Here is a 13,805-nt window from a genome sequence, read left to right on the forward strand (position 1 = left end):
AGTTAACGCGATGTGATGAAAAGGGATGTAATATGACTATGTTATTGGCTAATGTTACTAATATAGTGTGAGTTTGTGACCCTATCACAGCTATTCGGTAAAAACTTATGGAAGCCACGGGAAATGGATAGACCCGAAGAATAAAATGCACGACAGGATGGACTGTGTAAAGTGGCCATTCGAGCAAGTATGCCCGCTACATACATCAGTGGTGGAACCATGCAGCATGGAAGGCACAGAAGGGGCTTGTGAATGGCAGCTGCAACCCTTAAATGATACCATAATACATGACATCGGACAAAACTACATATGCGAAACCAATACCCATATGGTATACTTGAACACGGATCGATTGGAACCTCCGATAAATGTGTGTTGGAAGGAAATATAGGTCATAGAAACATAGAAAATAAGTGCAGGAGTAGGCCATTCAGCCCTTCTAGCCTGCACCGCCATTCAATGAGTTCATGGCTGAACATGCAACTTCAGTACCCCCTTCCTGCTTTCTCGCCATACCCCTTGATCCCCCTAGTAGTAAGGACTTCATCTAACTCCCTTTTGAATATATTTAGTGAATTGGCCTCAACAACTTTCTGTGGTAGAGAATTCCACAGGTTCACCACTCTCGGTGAAGATGTTTCTCCTCATCTCGGTCCTAAATGGCTTACCCCTTATCCTTAGACTGCGACCCCTGGTTCTGGACTTCCCCAACATTGGGAATATTCTTCCTGCATCTAACCTGTCTAAACCCGTCAGAATTTTAAACGTTTCTATGAGGTCCCCTCTCATTCTTCTGAACTCCAGTGAATACAAGCCCAGTTGATCCAGTCTTTCTTGATAGGTCAGTCCCACCATCCTGGGAATCAGTCTGGTGAATCTTCGCTGCACTCCCTCAATAGCACAAATGTCCTTCCTCAAATTAGGAGACCAAAACTGTACACAATACTCCAGGTGTGGCCTCACCAAGGCCCTGTACAACTGTAGTAACACCTCCCTGCCCCTGTACTCAAATCCCCTCGCTATGAAGGCCAACATGCCATTTGCTTTCTTAACCGCCTGCTGTACCTGCATGCCAACCTTCAATGACTGATATACCATGACACCCAGGTCTCGTTGCACCTCCCCTTTTCCTAATCTGTCACCATTCAGATAATAGTCTGTCTCTCTGTTTTTACCACCAAAGTGGATAACCTCACATTTATCCACATTATACTTCATCTGCCATGCATTTGCCCACTCACCTAACCTATCCAAGTCACTCTGCAGCCTCATAGCATCCTCCTCGCAGCTCACACTGCCACCCAACTTAGTATCATCCGCAAATTTGGAGATACTACATTTAATTCCCTCATCTAAATCATTAATGTACAATGTAAACAGCTGGGGCCCCAGCACAGAACCTTGCGGTACCCCACTAGTCACTGCTTGCCATTCTGAAAAGTACCAATTTACTTCTACTCTTTGCTTTCTGTCTGACAACCAGTTCTCAATCCACGTCAGCACACTACCCCCATCTTTGACGCTAAAACGACCAAGTCCTACCAAATAGGACAATAGAAGAATATTACGCCACATAGAAGCACCAGAGGACTGTCAGTAGTACCCCCGGTAGTGGACTTGAGAAAGTTAAGGGCCTTTTTGAAAAAACACATTCAGGTGACCAAGTACCTGGGAGAAAAAACGGAACGGTTATTCAGACAAAAGGTCGTAATGAGTTACACAAAACAAGAACTTATCCGAGTGACGGAGGAACTAAGTGACCTCACGGTTCACCACTGGCGGGACATTTTTAAGGGCTGGTCACCTAAGGCCTACGTGGGCCTCAAATTGATGTGGCACCCGATTGTGATAATAATGGTAGTGGTGGAGCTATGTAATACGATCCAACTATATCTGATGTGTAAGATCTGAGGGATATACAACCGCGTGGTTCTAGCCGAACAGCAAACAGCCTTGGTAACTATGTAACGTAGGGTGTCATCATCATCAAAGGCAGTCCCTCGAACCAGGATGACTTGCTTCCACATATATTCACATATGTTTCAATGAAGGACCCGATGTTCCAGTCCTGAGCTCCAATTGAGGGGGTGGAAGATGCCTGTGCGTGGATTGTTTTAACGTATTGGTGACCATTGCACATTAGCCACCACACGGGCTCGACAGAGCTAGGCCTTTATCCAGTGGCAAGGGTTAACCAGGACGACTGGAGACCTGCTCTGCTGCACGGACCTAATGCGCACACATATCGCAGTTTGGGCTGGCCCGTGCTGCCCCTGGGCCCTCGGCTCTTCTGGCCCCGTACCCTCATTCACCGCACCTCCACCACGATCTCTCGCCGCTCACCCGCCACAAGCATTTGCCGCAGCTCCGCCACGAACTCTCGCAGCACCTCCGCCACAAACATTCGCCGCACCTCCGCCACGATCACCCACCAAATCTCAGTCACGATCCCTCATCGCTCCTCCGCCCTGATCACTCGCCACAAGTCCGCCACGTCCTTCCCGCTCCTCCGCTGTACCAGGGCCCTGCCGATGCTTCTGCCCACGCTCCAAACGGTGACCTGGGTCCTGATGACGTCACCTAGTCGCCCACCTCAAAGCCGTCGCACATTTGTGTCGGCTCGCGCTGGAAGCTGCAGTGGCTCACTCCAGCTCTTGTACTCCTGACCTGCGGTGGTGTCCGGTGTCTCGCAGGTTAGGGTGGGTGTAATAGGGAGGCGAGTGACTTTGTAACACGTTAGGGAAACAACTAAAACCCCTGAGCTTATGCTCTGTATGTACAAAAACAAACAAAAACAAAACGGGTTGAGACAGGTTAGATGCAGGAAGAATGTTCCCAATGTTGGGGAAGTCCAGAACCAGGGGTCACAGTCTAAGGATAAGGGGTAAGCCATTTAGGACCGAGATGAGGAGAAACTTCTTCACCCAGAGAGTGGTGAACCTGTGGAATTCTCTACCACAGAAAGTTGTTGAGGCCAATTCACTAAATATATTCAAAAAGGAGTTAGATGAAGTCCTTACTACTCGGGGGATCAAGGGGTATGGCGAGAAAGCAGGAATGGGGCACTGAAGTTGCATGTTCAGCCATGAACTCTTGAATGGCGGTGCAGGCTAGAAGGGCCGAATGGCCTACTCCTGCACCTATTTTCTATGTTTCTATGTTTCTATAAGTAGCTTGCAAATAATCCCAGGGAAATGGTCAGGAGTAGCATGTAAAGACTCCATTAAAAGACAGAACTACGAGCGATTCAAAGGAAATGGATTTGATCACCATTCCCGGCAGATGGCTCAGAACATATATGTGGTCGGCTGATTATTTAGAAATAATCAGGGACCAACAGGGGGGAATGAAGAGGGAAATTACAATTCTTTATAACATTGTGCCATTTTAAAATGTAGCTAACAGATTTTAAAATGGAACCTACAGGCTGGAACCCACAGACTGTGAGAACATCCCTACAAGAAGCAAAACTTTCTAATTCACAGACCAAAGACTTTGGGAGGCAAGGATACAGACAGATAACATAGAAACTGAACTGAATAACAAGATAAGGATAGAATAGAATGGATGACAGTAATCGTAACCGGAATTACCATTTAAGACATGTAGATGCCAGGTTGGAGGTAGCGCTGTACCAATCAATCATGTATTAATCAATCATCATATATTAATTGTAACTTGCGTAATTATCCAATGACTTAATCTGAAACTGTATAAAGGAGAATGCCTCCAGCCACTTCTTTGAGCGTTCCTTAAGGAATAGCTCCCCTGCTAGCTTGTATTAATTAATAAAACTGCATTTATTTTAAGGCTAACGGACTCCGAGTGGTGGTTTGAAGTTAACCCTTACAATAACAAAAACAGATTATCTGGTCATTATCGCATGGCTGTTTGTGGGAGCTTGCTGTGCGCAAATTGGCTGCCGCGTTTCCCACATTACATCAGTGACTACACTCCAAAAGCACTTCAGTGGCTGTAAAGCGCTTTTGAGACGTCCGGTGGTCGTGAAAGAAGCATTCTTTTCCCAGGGTTCTGTTAAAATGACTAATTGGGCAGGTAGAGGAGGCTCCAATGCAGATTGCTGGAGCCCGCTTGTCTCTCCCATGAGCAGGTACGAGGCCTCACACTTTAGAGGGCTGAGGCCAGGGGAATAGGTAAACTAAAACTTCGCATAATTTCCAGGATTGTTCAGATCTGCTGCCAGTCTGTCATCCATGATAGAGTGCGGGTGGCACAAACAGCAGACAGAAGCATGAGAATAATTACACACATGCTCAAAATAAATGACAGTCCTTCCACATAAAATTGAAGAGGCACGATTTTAACGCTTGACCTGTTGGATAAAAAGGGAGCCCTTAGTACAACACAACAAATCGGCATGTCGATCATTCAAACCTGGAACTCACAGAGCTCGCCGCCTTAATATATTCTGCAGAATTTCTTTTAAAAAAAGCACAAATCCTGCAAATCATGAAATTTTGGGCTCAAGTTTCGGCCTGAGTTGCTCCTATTTTTTTTGAGCAACTAGTTTAGAATGGAGCATCTTAGAAATTGCAATTCTTGGCATTTAGTTTGCTCCAATTCCAGTGAGTTAGAATAGTTTCATTGTAGAACAGATTTTTTTTTCAAAAGGGGGCGTGTCCGGCCACTTATGCCCGTTTTGCAAGTTTAGGCAGCGAAAACATACTCCAAACTAACTTAGAATGGAGTAACTTAGAATAGATTTTTGTACGCTCAGAAAAACCTTGCCTACACTTACAAATCAGGCGTAGGTAATGAGTGATATGGGGGGAGGGAAGTTTACAAACATTAAAGACTTCACTTTTACAAATAAAGAACCATCATCAATAATAAATGATAAATAAATAAATAAATAAATAAAAAAAATTAAAAAATTAAAAAATACTAAAAAATCATTAAAATAAATAAAAAATTAACTTTCTACTCACCGACTGCAGCACTGGGAGCCCTCCAACAGCGTGCTGGAACCGCCCCCCAAGTGTCTCTCTCTCTGTCAGTGTCTCTCTGTGTTTCTGACAGCGAGGGGTGGGGGTGAGGGGGGGGGGGGAGAGGGGAAAGGGGAGGGGGAAAGGAGAGGGGAAGGGGAGAGGAGAGGAGGGGGGAGAGGAGAGGGGAGGGGGAGAGGAGAGGGGAGGGGAGAGAGGAGAGGGGAAGAGGGGGAGAGGAGGGGGTGAGGAGGGGGGAGAGAGGAGAGGGGAGGGGAGAGAGGTGAGGGCTGAACGGGGGGGGGGGGGGGGGAGAAAAGAGAGGAGGTGGGGAAGCTGAATGGAGGGAGGGAGGGGGGCTGACCCCTCTACAAATTAGGCGGGCCTCTCCGATGTGCGCCATTCTAGCGGGGGTCCCAAACTTGAGCCCAATAATTCTAAAAATGCGCACTACGCCTGGTGGCCTCAGAAAGAGCAAAGATCGGTTAACGTTTTTAGGTAGGAATTCTTAATAGAATCCTACAGCACAGAAGGAGGCCGCGAGGCCCATCGTTCCTCTGGCGGCTCCATGAAAGAGCTCTCCAATTAGTCCCACACTCTCTCGATCCTTCCCCATAGAACATAAGAACATAAGAATTAGGAACAGGAGTAGGCCATCTAGCCCCTCGAGCCTGCTCCGCCATTCAATAAGATCATGGCTGATCTGGCCGTGGACTCAGCTCCACTTACCTGCCCGCTCCCCATAACCCTTAATTCCCTTATTGGTTAAAAATCTATCTATGAGCTACATTCAATGAGCTAGCCTCAACTGCTTCCTTGGGCAGAGAATTCCACAGATTCACAACCCTCTGGGAGAAGAAATTCCTTCTCAACTCAGTTTTAAATTGGCTCCGCCGTATTTTGAGGCTGTGCCCCCTAGTTCTAGTCTCCCCGACCAGTGGAAACAACCTCTCTGCCTCTATCTTGTCTATCCCTTTCATTATTTTAAATGTTTCTATAAGATCACCCCTCAGCCTTCTGAACTCCAACGAGTAAAGACCCAGTCTACTCAATATATCATCATAAGGTAACCCCCTCATCTCCAGAATCAGCCTAGTGAATCGTCTCTGTACCCCCTCCAAGGCTAGTATATCCTTCCTTAAGTAAGGTGACCAAAACTGCACGCAGTACTCCAGGTGCAGCCTCACCAATACCCAATACAGTTGCAGCAGGACCTCCCTGCTTTTGTATTCCATCCCTCTCGCAATGAAGGCCAACATTCCATTCGCCTTCCTGATTACCTGCTGCACCTGCAAACTAACTTTTGGGGATTCCCCCCAGGTCCCTCTGCACCGCAGCATGTTGTAATTTCTCCCCATTCAAATAATATTCCCTTTTACTGTTTTTTTTTCACCCAAGGTGGATGACCTCACATTTTCCGACATTGTATTCCATCTGCCAAACCTTAGTCCATTCGCTTAACCTATCTAAATCTCTTTGCAGCCTCTCTGTGTCCTCTACACAACCCGCTTTCCCACTAATCTTTGTGTCATCTGCAAATTTTGTTACACTACACTCTGTCCCCTCTTCCAGGTCATCTATGTATATTGTAAACAGTTGTGGTCCCAGCACCGATCCCTGTGGCACACCACTAACCACCGATTTCCAACCTGAAAAGGACCCATTTATCCCGACTCTCTGCTTTCTGTTAGTCAGCCAATTCTCGATCCATGCTAATACATTTACTCTGACTCCGCATACCTTTATCTTCTACAGTAACCTTTTGTGTGGCACCTTATCGAATGCCTTTTGGAAATCTAAATAGACCACATCTATCAATACACCTCTATCCACCATGCTCGTTATATCCTCAAAAAATTCCAGTAAATTAGTTAAACATGATTTCCCCTTCATGAATCCATGTTGCGTCTGTTTGATTGCACTATTCCTATCTAGATGTCCCGCTATTTCTTCCTTAATGATAGCTTCAAGCATTTTCCCCACTACAGATGTTAAAGTAACCGGCCTATAGTTACCTGCCTTTTGTCTGCCCCGTTTTTTAAACAGAGGCATTACATTAGCTGCTTTCCAATCCCCTGGTACCTCCCCAAAGTCCAGAGAATTTTGGTAGATTATAACGAATGTATCTGCTATAACTTCCGCCATCTCTTTTAATACCCTGGGATGCATTTCATCAGGACCAGGGGACTTGTCTACCTTGAGTCCCATTAGCCTGTCCAGCACTACCTCCCTAGTGATAGTGGTTGTCTCAAGGTTCTCCCTTCCCACATTCCCATGACCAGCAATTTTTGGCATGGTTTTTGTGTCTTCCACTGTGAAGACCGAAGCAAAATAATTGTTGAAGGTCTCAGCCATTTCCACGTTTCCCATTATTAAATCCCCCTTCTCATCTTCTAAGGGACCAACATTTATTTTAGTCACTCTCTTCTGTTTTATATATCGGTAAAAGCTTTTACTATCTGTTTTTATGTTTTGCGCAAGTTTACTTTCGTAATCTATCTTTCCTTTCTTTATTGCTTTCTTAGTCATTCTTTGCTGTCGTTTAAAATTTTCCCAATCTTCTAGTTTCCCACTAACCTTGGCCACCTTATACGCATTGGCTTTTAATTTGATACTCTCCTTTATTTCCTTGGTTATCCACGGCTGATTATCCCTTCTCCTACCGCCCTTATTTTTCACTGGAATATATTTCTGTTGAGCACTATGAAAGAGCTCCTTAAAAGTCCTTCACTGTTCCTCAATTGTGCCACCGTTTAGTCTGTGTTCCCAGTTTACTTTAGCTAACTCTGCCCTCATCCCACTGTAGTCCCCTTTGTTTAAGCATAGTACGCTCGTTTAAGACAGTACTTCCTCACCCTCAATCTGTATTATAAATTCAACCATACTGTGATCACTCATTCCGAGAAGATCTTTTACTCGGAGATCGTTTATTATTCCTGTCTCATTACACAGGACCAGATCTAAGATAGCTTGCTCTCTTGTAGGTTCTGTAACATACTGTTCTAAGAAACAATCCTGTATGCATTCTATGAATTCCTCCTCCAGGCTACCCCGTGCGATTTGATTTGACCAATCGATATGTAGGTTAAAATCCTCCATGATTACTGCCGTTCCTTTTTCACATGCCTCCATTATTCCCTTGATTATTGTCCGCCCCACCGTGAAGTTATTATTTGGGGGCCTATAAACTACGCCCACCAGTGACTTTTTCCCCTTACTATCTCTAATCTCCACCCACAATGATTCAACATTTTGTTCATTAGAGCCAATATCATCTCTCACAACTGCCCTGATATCATCCTTTATTAACAGAGCTACCCCACCTCCTTTCCCTTCTTGTCTATCCTTCCGAATTGTCAGATATCCCTGTATGTTTAATTCCCAGTCTTGGCCACCCTGCAACCACGTTTCTGTAATGGCCACCAAATCATTCCCATTTGTAATGATTTGTGCCATCAACTCATTTACTTTATTTCGAATGTTTAGGTAGAGTGTTTTAATACTAGTTTTTGTGGTTTACACTTACCCCAGTGCTACTCTGCTCTGTTGCCTCCTGCCTTTTGCATTCTTTCTTTGGGTCCTGTTCATCTGCGCTCTCACCCACTCTAACTAGCTCAGAGCCCTCTCCTGGGTTCCGAATACTCCTCGCATTGAGGCACCAAGCTTTCAGCAAATGTTTTCTTTTCAAATAGATATCCAAATCCCTTTTGAACGTTACTACTGAATCTGCTTCCACCGTCCCTTCAGACAATGCATTCCAGATCACAACAACTCGCTGCCTAAAAATATTTCTCTTCATATCCTCTCTGGTTCCTTGGCCACTACCTGAAATTTCAGAAGAAACTTTTTTACCCAAAGAGTGGTGAGAATGTGGAACTTGCTACCACAGGGAGTGGTTGAAGCCAATAGTATCGATGCACTTAAGGGGAGGCTCGACAAGCATATGAGGGAGAAGGGAATAGAGGGTTATGTTGATAGATTTCGATAAGGAAAGACAGGAGGAGGCGTGATTGGAGCATAAACGCCGGCATGGACTGGTTGGGCCGAATGGCCTGTTTCTGTGCCGTATATCCAATGTAATCCTATGTAATGTCCTCTGCTTACTGACCCTTCTTCCAGCATAAATGGTTTCTCCCGATCTACTCTATCAAAACCCCTCATAATTTTCAGCACCTCGATTAAATCTCCCCTTAACCTTCTCTGTTCTGAGAAGAACAATTTCAGCTTCTCTGCTCTCTCCACGTAACCAAAGTCCCTCATCCCTGGTATCGTTCTAACAAATGTCCTTGGCATCCTCCCTTCATCGGAACATCTCGTCAAACATTCTGACAAAGTGCCGACACATGAAACAATGGAACAATCGAAAAATGTGCGAGGTTCGTGCATCAAAGAAGCAGACCAAATTTTATTGATGATTTCAGAGTAATTAGGTAAAAATTACATGATCCACATTTAACTCAGTGAGTTGCAGCTCTGGCCAAAATATATCAAATCTAAGCCCAGGCTTTTGGGAGAGGCTGAGGCCTTCAATTAAAAACGTTAATGAAGGCATTAAAAGAGTTGAAAAGGCAATTCAAGGGATAAATGCTGTTGCGAAATAAGTCATTTTTACATTTTGATTAATACTTTATTTGGGACATTAAACATTTCAATTACTGAGGAAAGACGGGTGAGCAAATAGTGAGGACCCAGTGACTAGATTGCACAATCAGATTGATTAGTGGCCGGCCATTTAGGACTGAGCTGAGGAGAGATTTCTTCACTCAGAGGGTGTGAATCATTGGGATTCTCTACCCCAGAGGGCTGTGGGGGCTATGTCGCTGAGTATATTCAAGACAGAGATCAATAGATTTTTGGATGCTAAGGCAATCAAGGAATATGGGGTCCGGGCGGGAAGGTGGAATTGAGGCAGAAGATCAGCCATGATCTTATTGACATGAGGGGGTTGACTTATGAGGAAATGTTGAGTAGGTTGGGCCTCTACTCATTGGAATTCAGAAGAATGAGAGGTGATCTTATCGAAACATATAAGATTATGAGGGCACTCAGCAAGGTGGATGCAGAGAGGATGTTTCCAATGATAGGGGAGACTAGAACTAGGGGGCATGATCTTAGAATATGGGGCTGCCCATTTAAAACTGAGAGGAGGAGAAATTTCTTTTCTCAGAGGGTTGTAAATCTGTGGAATTCGCTGCCTCAGAGAGCTGTGGAAGCTGGGACATTGAATAAATTTAAGATAGAGACAGTTTCTTAACCAATAAGGGAATAAGGGGTTATGGGGAACGGGCAGGGAGGTGGAGCTGAGTCCATGATCGGATCAGCCATGATCATATTGAATGGCGGAGCAGGCTCGAGGGGCCGTATGGCCTACTCCTGCTCCTATTTCTTATGTTCTTATTGAATAGTGGAGCAGGCTCGAAAGGCCGAATGGCCTATTTCTGCTCCTATTTTTTAAGTTCTGATGTTCTTATGAGTTTATATGGACGAAAACCATTATAAATGTGGGCGTAGCAACTATCAGGGGAAAAAGTTGATAAAAATGTAAGAAACACATGGCAACAGGAAGTCAAGTTGTGTAGACACGAAGTACATGTACAAAACTTTTTAATAAGTTATAGGTCTTAAATGGACATTGAACAAAACATGCTTCATGCCATTCCCCCCCCCCACCACCAAGCCTTTCTATCGAAATTGGTCCATGTTGGATTTCAAATCTTTTACAATAAGAACATCACTGTTCTTCGTCCTACTGGTCTACAAATATGTTTTTAAGAAGTACATAGCTTTTTTAAAGTCTGTTTCTGTGTGATTTCTGTGCAAAAAACATTGCAACCTCCCTTAAGGGGTAAGAATCAAACCAAAGATCATGGCAATAATATCCCAAAAAGGCTTCCTATTGTATCGTGTTCTCTCCACTCACAAAACATTCTTAACCAACCCAGCACGTTTTTGCAATTGTTGCATACTTGGAATTCAGCCATGGTTTTCCTTTAAAATACCTTTTTCAGAGCTTAGTAAACATTTCCCAGAACGGATGTGTGGATTCAATATTGACATCCCCACATGGTTAGCTATTTGACCTCTCTGCCTTTCCCTTCTCGATTTGTGCCATTTTTATTTTCGGTGAAGGGAGGCCGGATTTCCAAACCTGAAGCCTTTTCTGTTCTGGCTCAAATATCCAAACCCAACACAACTTGGGCCCCGAGGGGCTGCGCTTGCTGCCAGCCAGCACGACGGAGGCTCCAGATATCTGTTACAATCCACGCAGCACCGGACTAGCAACACACACACAGAACTCTCGGCTGGGGGGGGTGGGGGCTGTGAGGCAGCGCCAGACCTGTGTGTGGCATAGATCCCTGTCCCAAGGAAAACAGGCGAGATCCCGCAGCGTGCACAGGAATGTTGCTTCCAGTCGTGAACACATTTTGTCTGGTTCCTTCAAACTCAAGCGCCAGGTTACATCCAGAACTCTGCACAAAGTAAGGAAAGAAGCTCAGAAAGAGAGAGAAAGGGAGAGCAAAAGAGAAAGAAAGAAAGAAAGAAAGAAAGAAAGGAAGAAAGGAAGGAAGAAAGGAAGGAAGGAAGAAAGGAAGGAAGGAAGGAAGGACGGAAGGAAGGTTGGTTATTTGTACTCCAACATATACTAGATTCCTGCAGGTGTACCAGAGTGCTGACTGAACACACCAACAACAGTGACTACACTTCAAAAGTAATTCATTGGCTGTAAAGCGTTTTGGAACATCCGTTGGACATGAAAGGCGCTGTAGAAATGCACATCTTTCTTCCTTCGTTTCATGGTCTATTTTCTTGGCGGCTATTCTGAACACCTAGCTCAGTGCTTGGTTCCTGAAGATCCACTTAACGACTATCACACCAGACCGGCAGTGGTCAAGCAGATAAATCAGAGCGGGCAGGGGTGGGAGGGGGGAGAGGTATCCTAAACTCTGACAGATTAGACACATTCTACTGGCTTCACACGGACAAGACCATACATACCACGGCACAACCTGGGCAGGTATTTCCATTTTCACAGCTTCTCTGCCGCGAGTGCATCCCTCCGGCACAATCAGCGCTGCATTTGGTCCAAGGGCCCCAACTGGACCAGAACACCGGCAGTGGGCAAGCAGTATTCTCATTGCAAAATCTGAAAAGAGAAGAGCCAGCTTTAATGAAGGTCACCAACCTCAAGCAAAGGAACACAGAAAATAGGAGCAGTAGTAGGCCATTCGGCCCTTCGAGTCTGCACCGCCATTCAACATGATCGTGGCTGATCCTCGATCTCAACACCATAGTCCCGCTTTTTCCCCATACCCCTTGATGCCTTTTGTGTCTAGAAATCTATCTATCTCCCTCCTAAATATATTCAGTGACTTGGTCTCCACAGCCTTCTGTGGTAGAGAATTCCACAGGTTCACCACCCTCTGAGTGAAAACATTTCTCCTCATCTTGGTCCTAAATTTCCTACCCCATATCCTGAGACTGTGACCCCTTGTTCTCGACTTCCCAGCCAGTCTATTCAACCCAGTCAGAATTTTATACGTTTCAATGAGAAAGAAGATTTTATAGCCTCTGGTACTGAGCAGCACAGATCAGGTGAGCTCAAGTCCCAAACCCGCGACCCCTGCCGCCTAGAAGGGCAAGGGGTACTGAGGGAATGATCAGCCATGATCTTATTGAATGGCGGTGCAGGCTCGAAGGGCCGAATGGCCTACTCATGCACCTATTTTCTATGTTTCTATGTTTCTAGGTACATGAGAACACTGCCACCTCCACATTCCCTTCCGAGTCACACACCATTCTGACTTGGAACATGTGCCGGACGTTCTTTCATTGACGCTGGGACAAAATCCTGGAACTCCCTCCCCAACAGCACTGTGGGAGTACCTTCACCACACAGATGCAGCAGTTCAAGAAGGCGGCTCACCACCACCTTCTCAAGGGCAGCTAGGGATGGGCAATAAATGCCGGCCTTGCCAGCGATGCCCACATCCCGTGAATGAATTTTTAAAAATGGGTCTGTACTGAGCTGGCTGGACATCAACCAGAGAGCAACACTCACCATCTGCGTGCAGTTCTGGTCACCACATTACAGGAAGGACGTGATTGCACTGGAGAGGGTACAGAGGAGATTTATGAGGATGTTGCTGGGAGTGGAGAATATTAGCTATGAGAACAGATTGGATAGGTTGGGTTTGTTTTCCTTGGAACAGAGGAGGCTGAGGGGAGACCTCATTGAGGTGTATAAAATTATGAGGGGCCGAGATATAGCGGACAGAAAGGGCCTATTTCCCTTAGCACAATGGCCAACCAGGGGGCATAAATTTAAAGTAATTGGTAGAAGGTTTAGAGGGGATTTGAGGGGAAATTTCTTCACGCAGAGGGCTGTAGGGGTCTGGAACTCACTGCCTGAAAGGGTGGTAGAGGCAGAAAGTACTTGGATGTGCGCTTGAAGTGCCGCAACCTGCAGGGCTACGGACCTAGAGCTGGAAAGTGGAATTAGGCTGGATAGCCTCTTGTTGGCCGGCAGGGACACGATGGGCCGAAATGGCCTCCTTCCGTGCTGTAAACTTCTATGATTCTATGACTTCTATCGACACCTGCAGGTGAAGAATGGTGTCTTGGCTGATGTACAGAGGGTGAGTGGCACTTGTTTGATCATTTCCTAGCGCGATTCTACACGCGGAAGCGAAAGAAAAAGAGAGAGGGAAAGAGAAAGGGAAAGAGAGAGAGACAGAGGGAAAATAAAAGAGAGAGGGGAAAAAGAGAAAGGGAAAGAAAGAGAGGGGGAAAGGGAGAGAGGGAGAAAGAGAGAGGGGGGAAAGATAGGAGAAATGAAAGAGAGAGGGAAAGAAATAGAGG

General features: G+C 45.5%; 1 protein-coding gene across 2 annotated transcripts in view; it reads right to left on the minus strand.

Annotated features, from left to right (window-relative positions):
- Positions 1-13,805, minus strand: part of sema5ba (sema domain, seven thrombospondin repeats (type 1 and type 1-like), transmembrane domain (TM) and short cytoplasmic domain, (semaphorin) 5Ba) — a 483,409-nt gene that overhangs the window by 59,902 nt on the left and 409,702 nt on the right. For both annotated transcript variants that reach the window (XM_070875254.1, XM_070875253.1), the window contains one exon: positions 11,943-12,090. In XM_070875254.1, the coding sequence (XP_070731355.1) occupies positions 11,943-12,090 (148 nt within the window). The remainder of the gene's footprint in view (positions 1-11,942; positions 12,091-13,805) is intronic.

Source organism: Pristiophorus japonicus, chromosome 3, assembly GCF_044704955.1.
Source record: "Pristiophorus japonicus isolate sPriJap1 chromosome 3, sPriJap1.hap1, whole genome shotgun sequence".
In the NCBI taxonomy this organism is placed as follows: Eukaryota; Metazoa; Chordata; class Chondrichthyes; family Pristiophoridae; genus Pristiophorus; species Pristiophorus japonicus.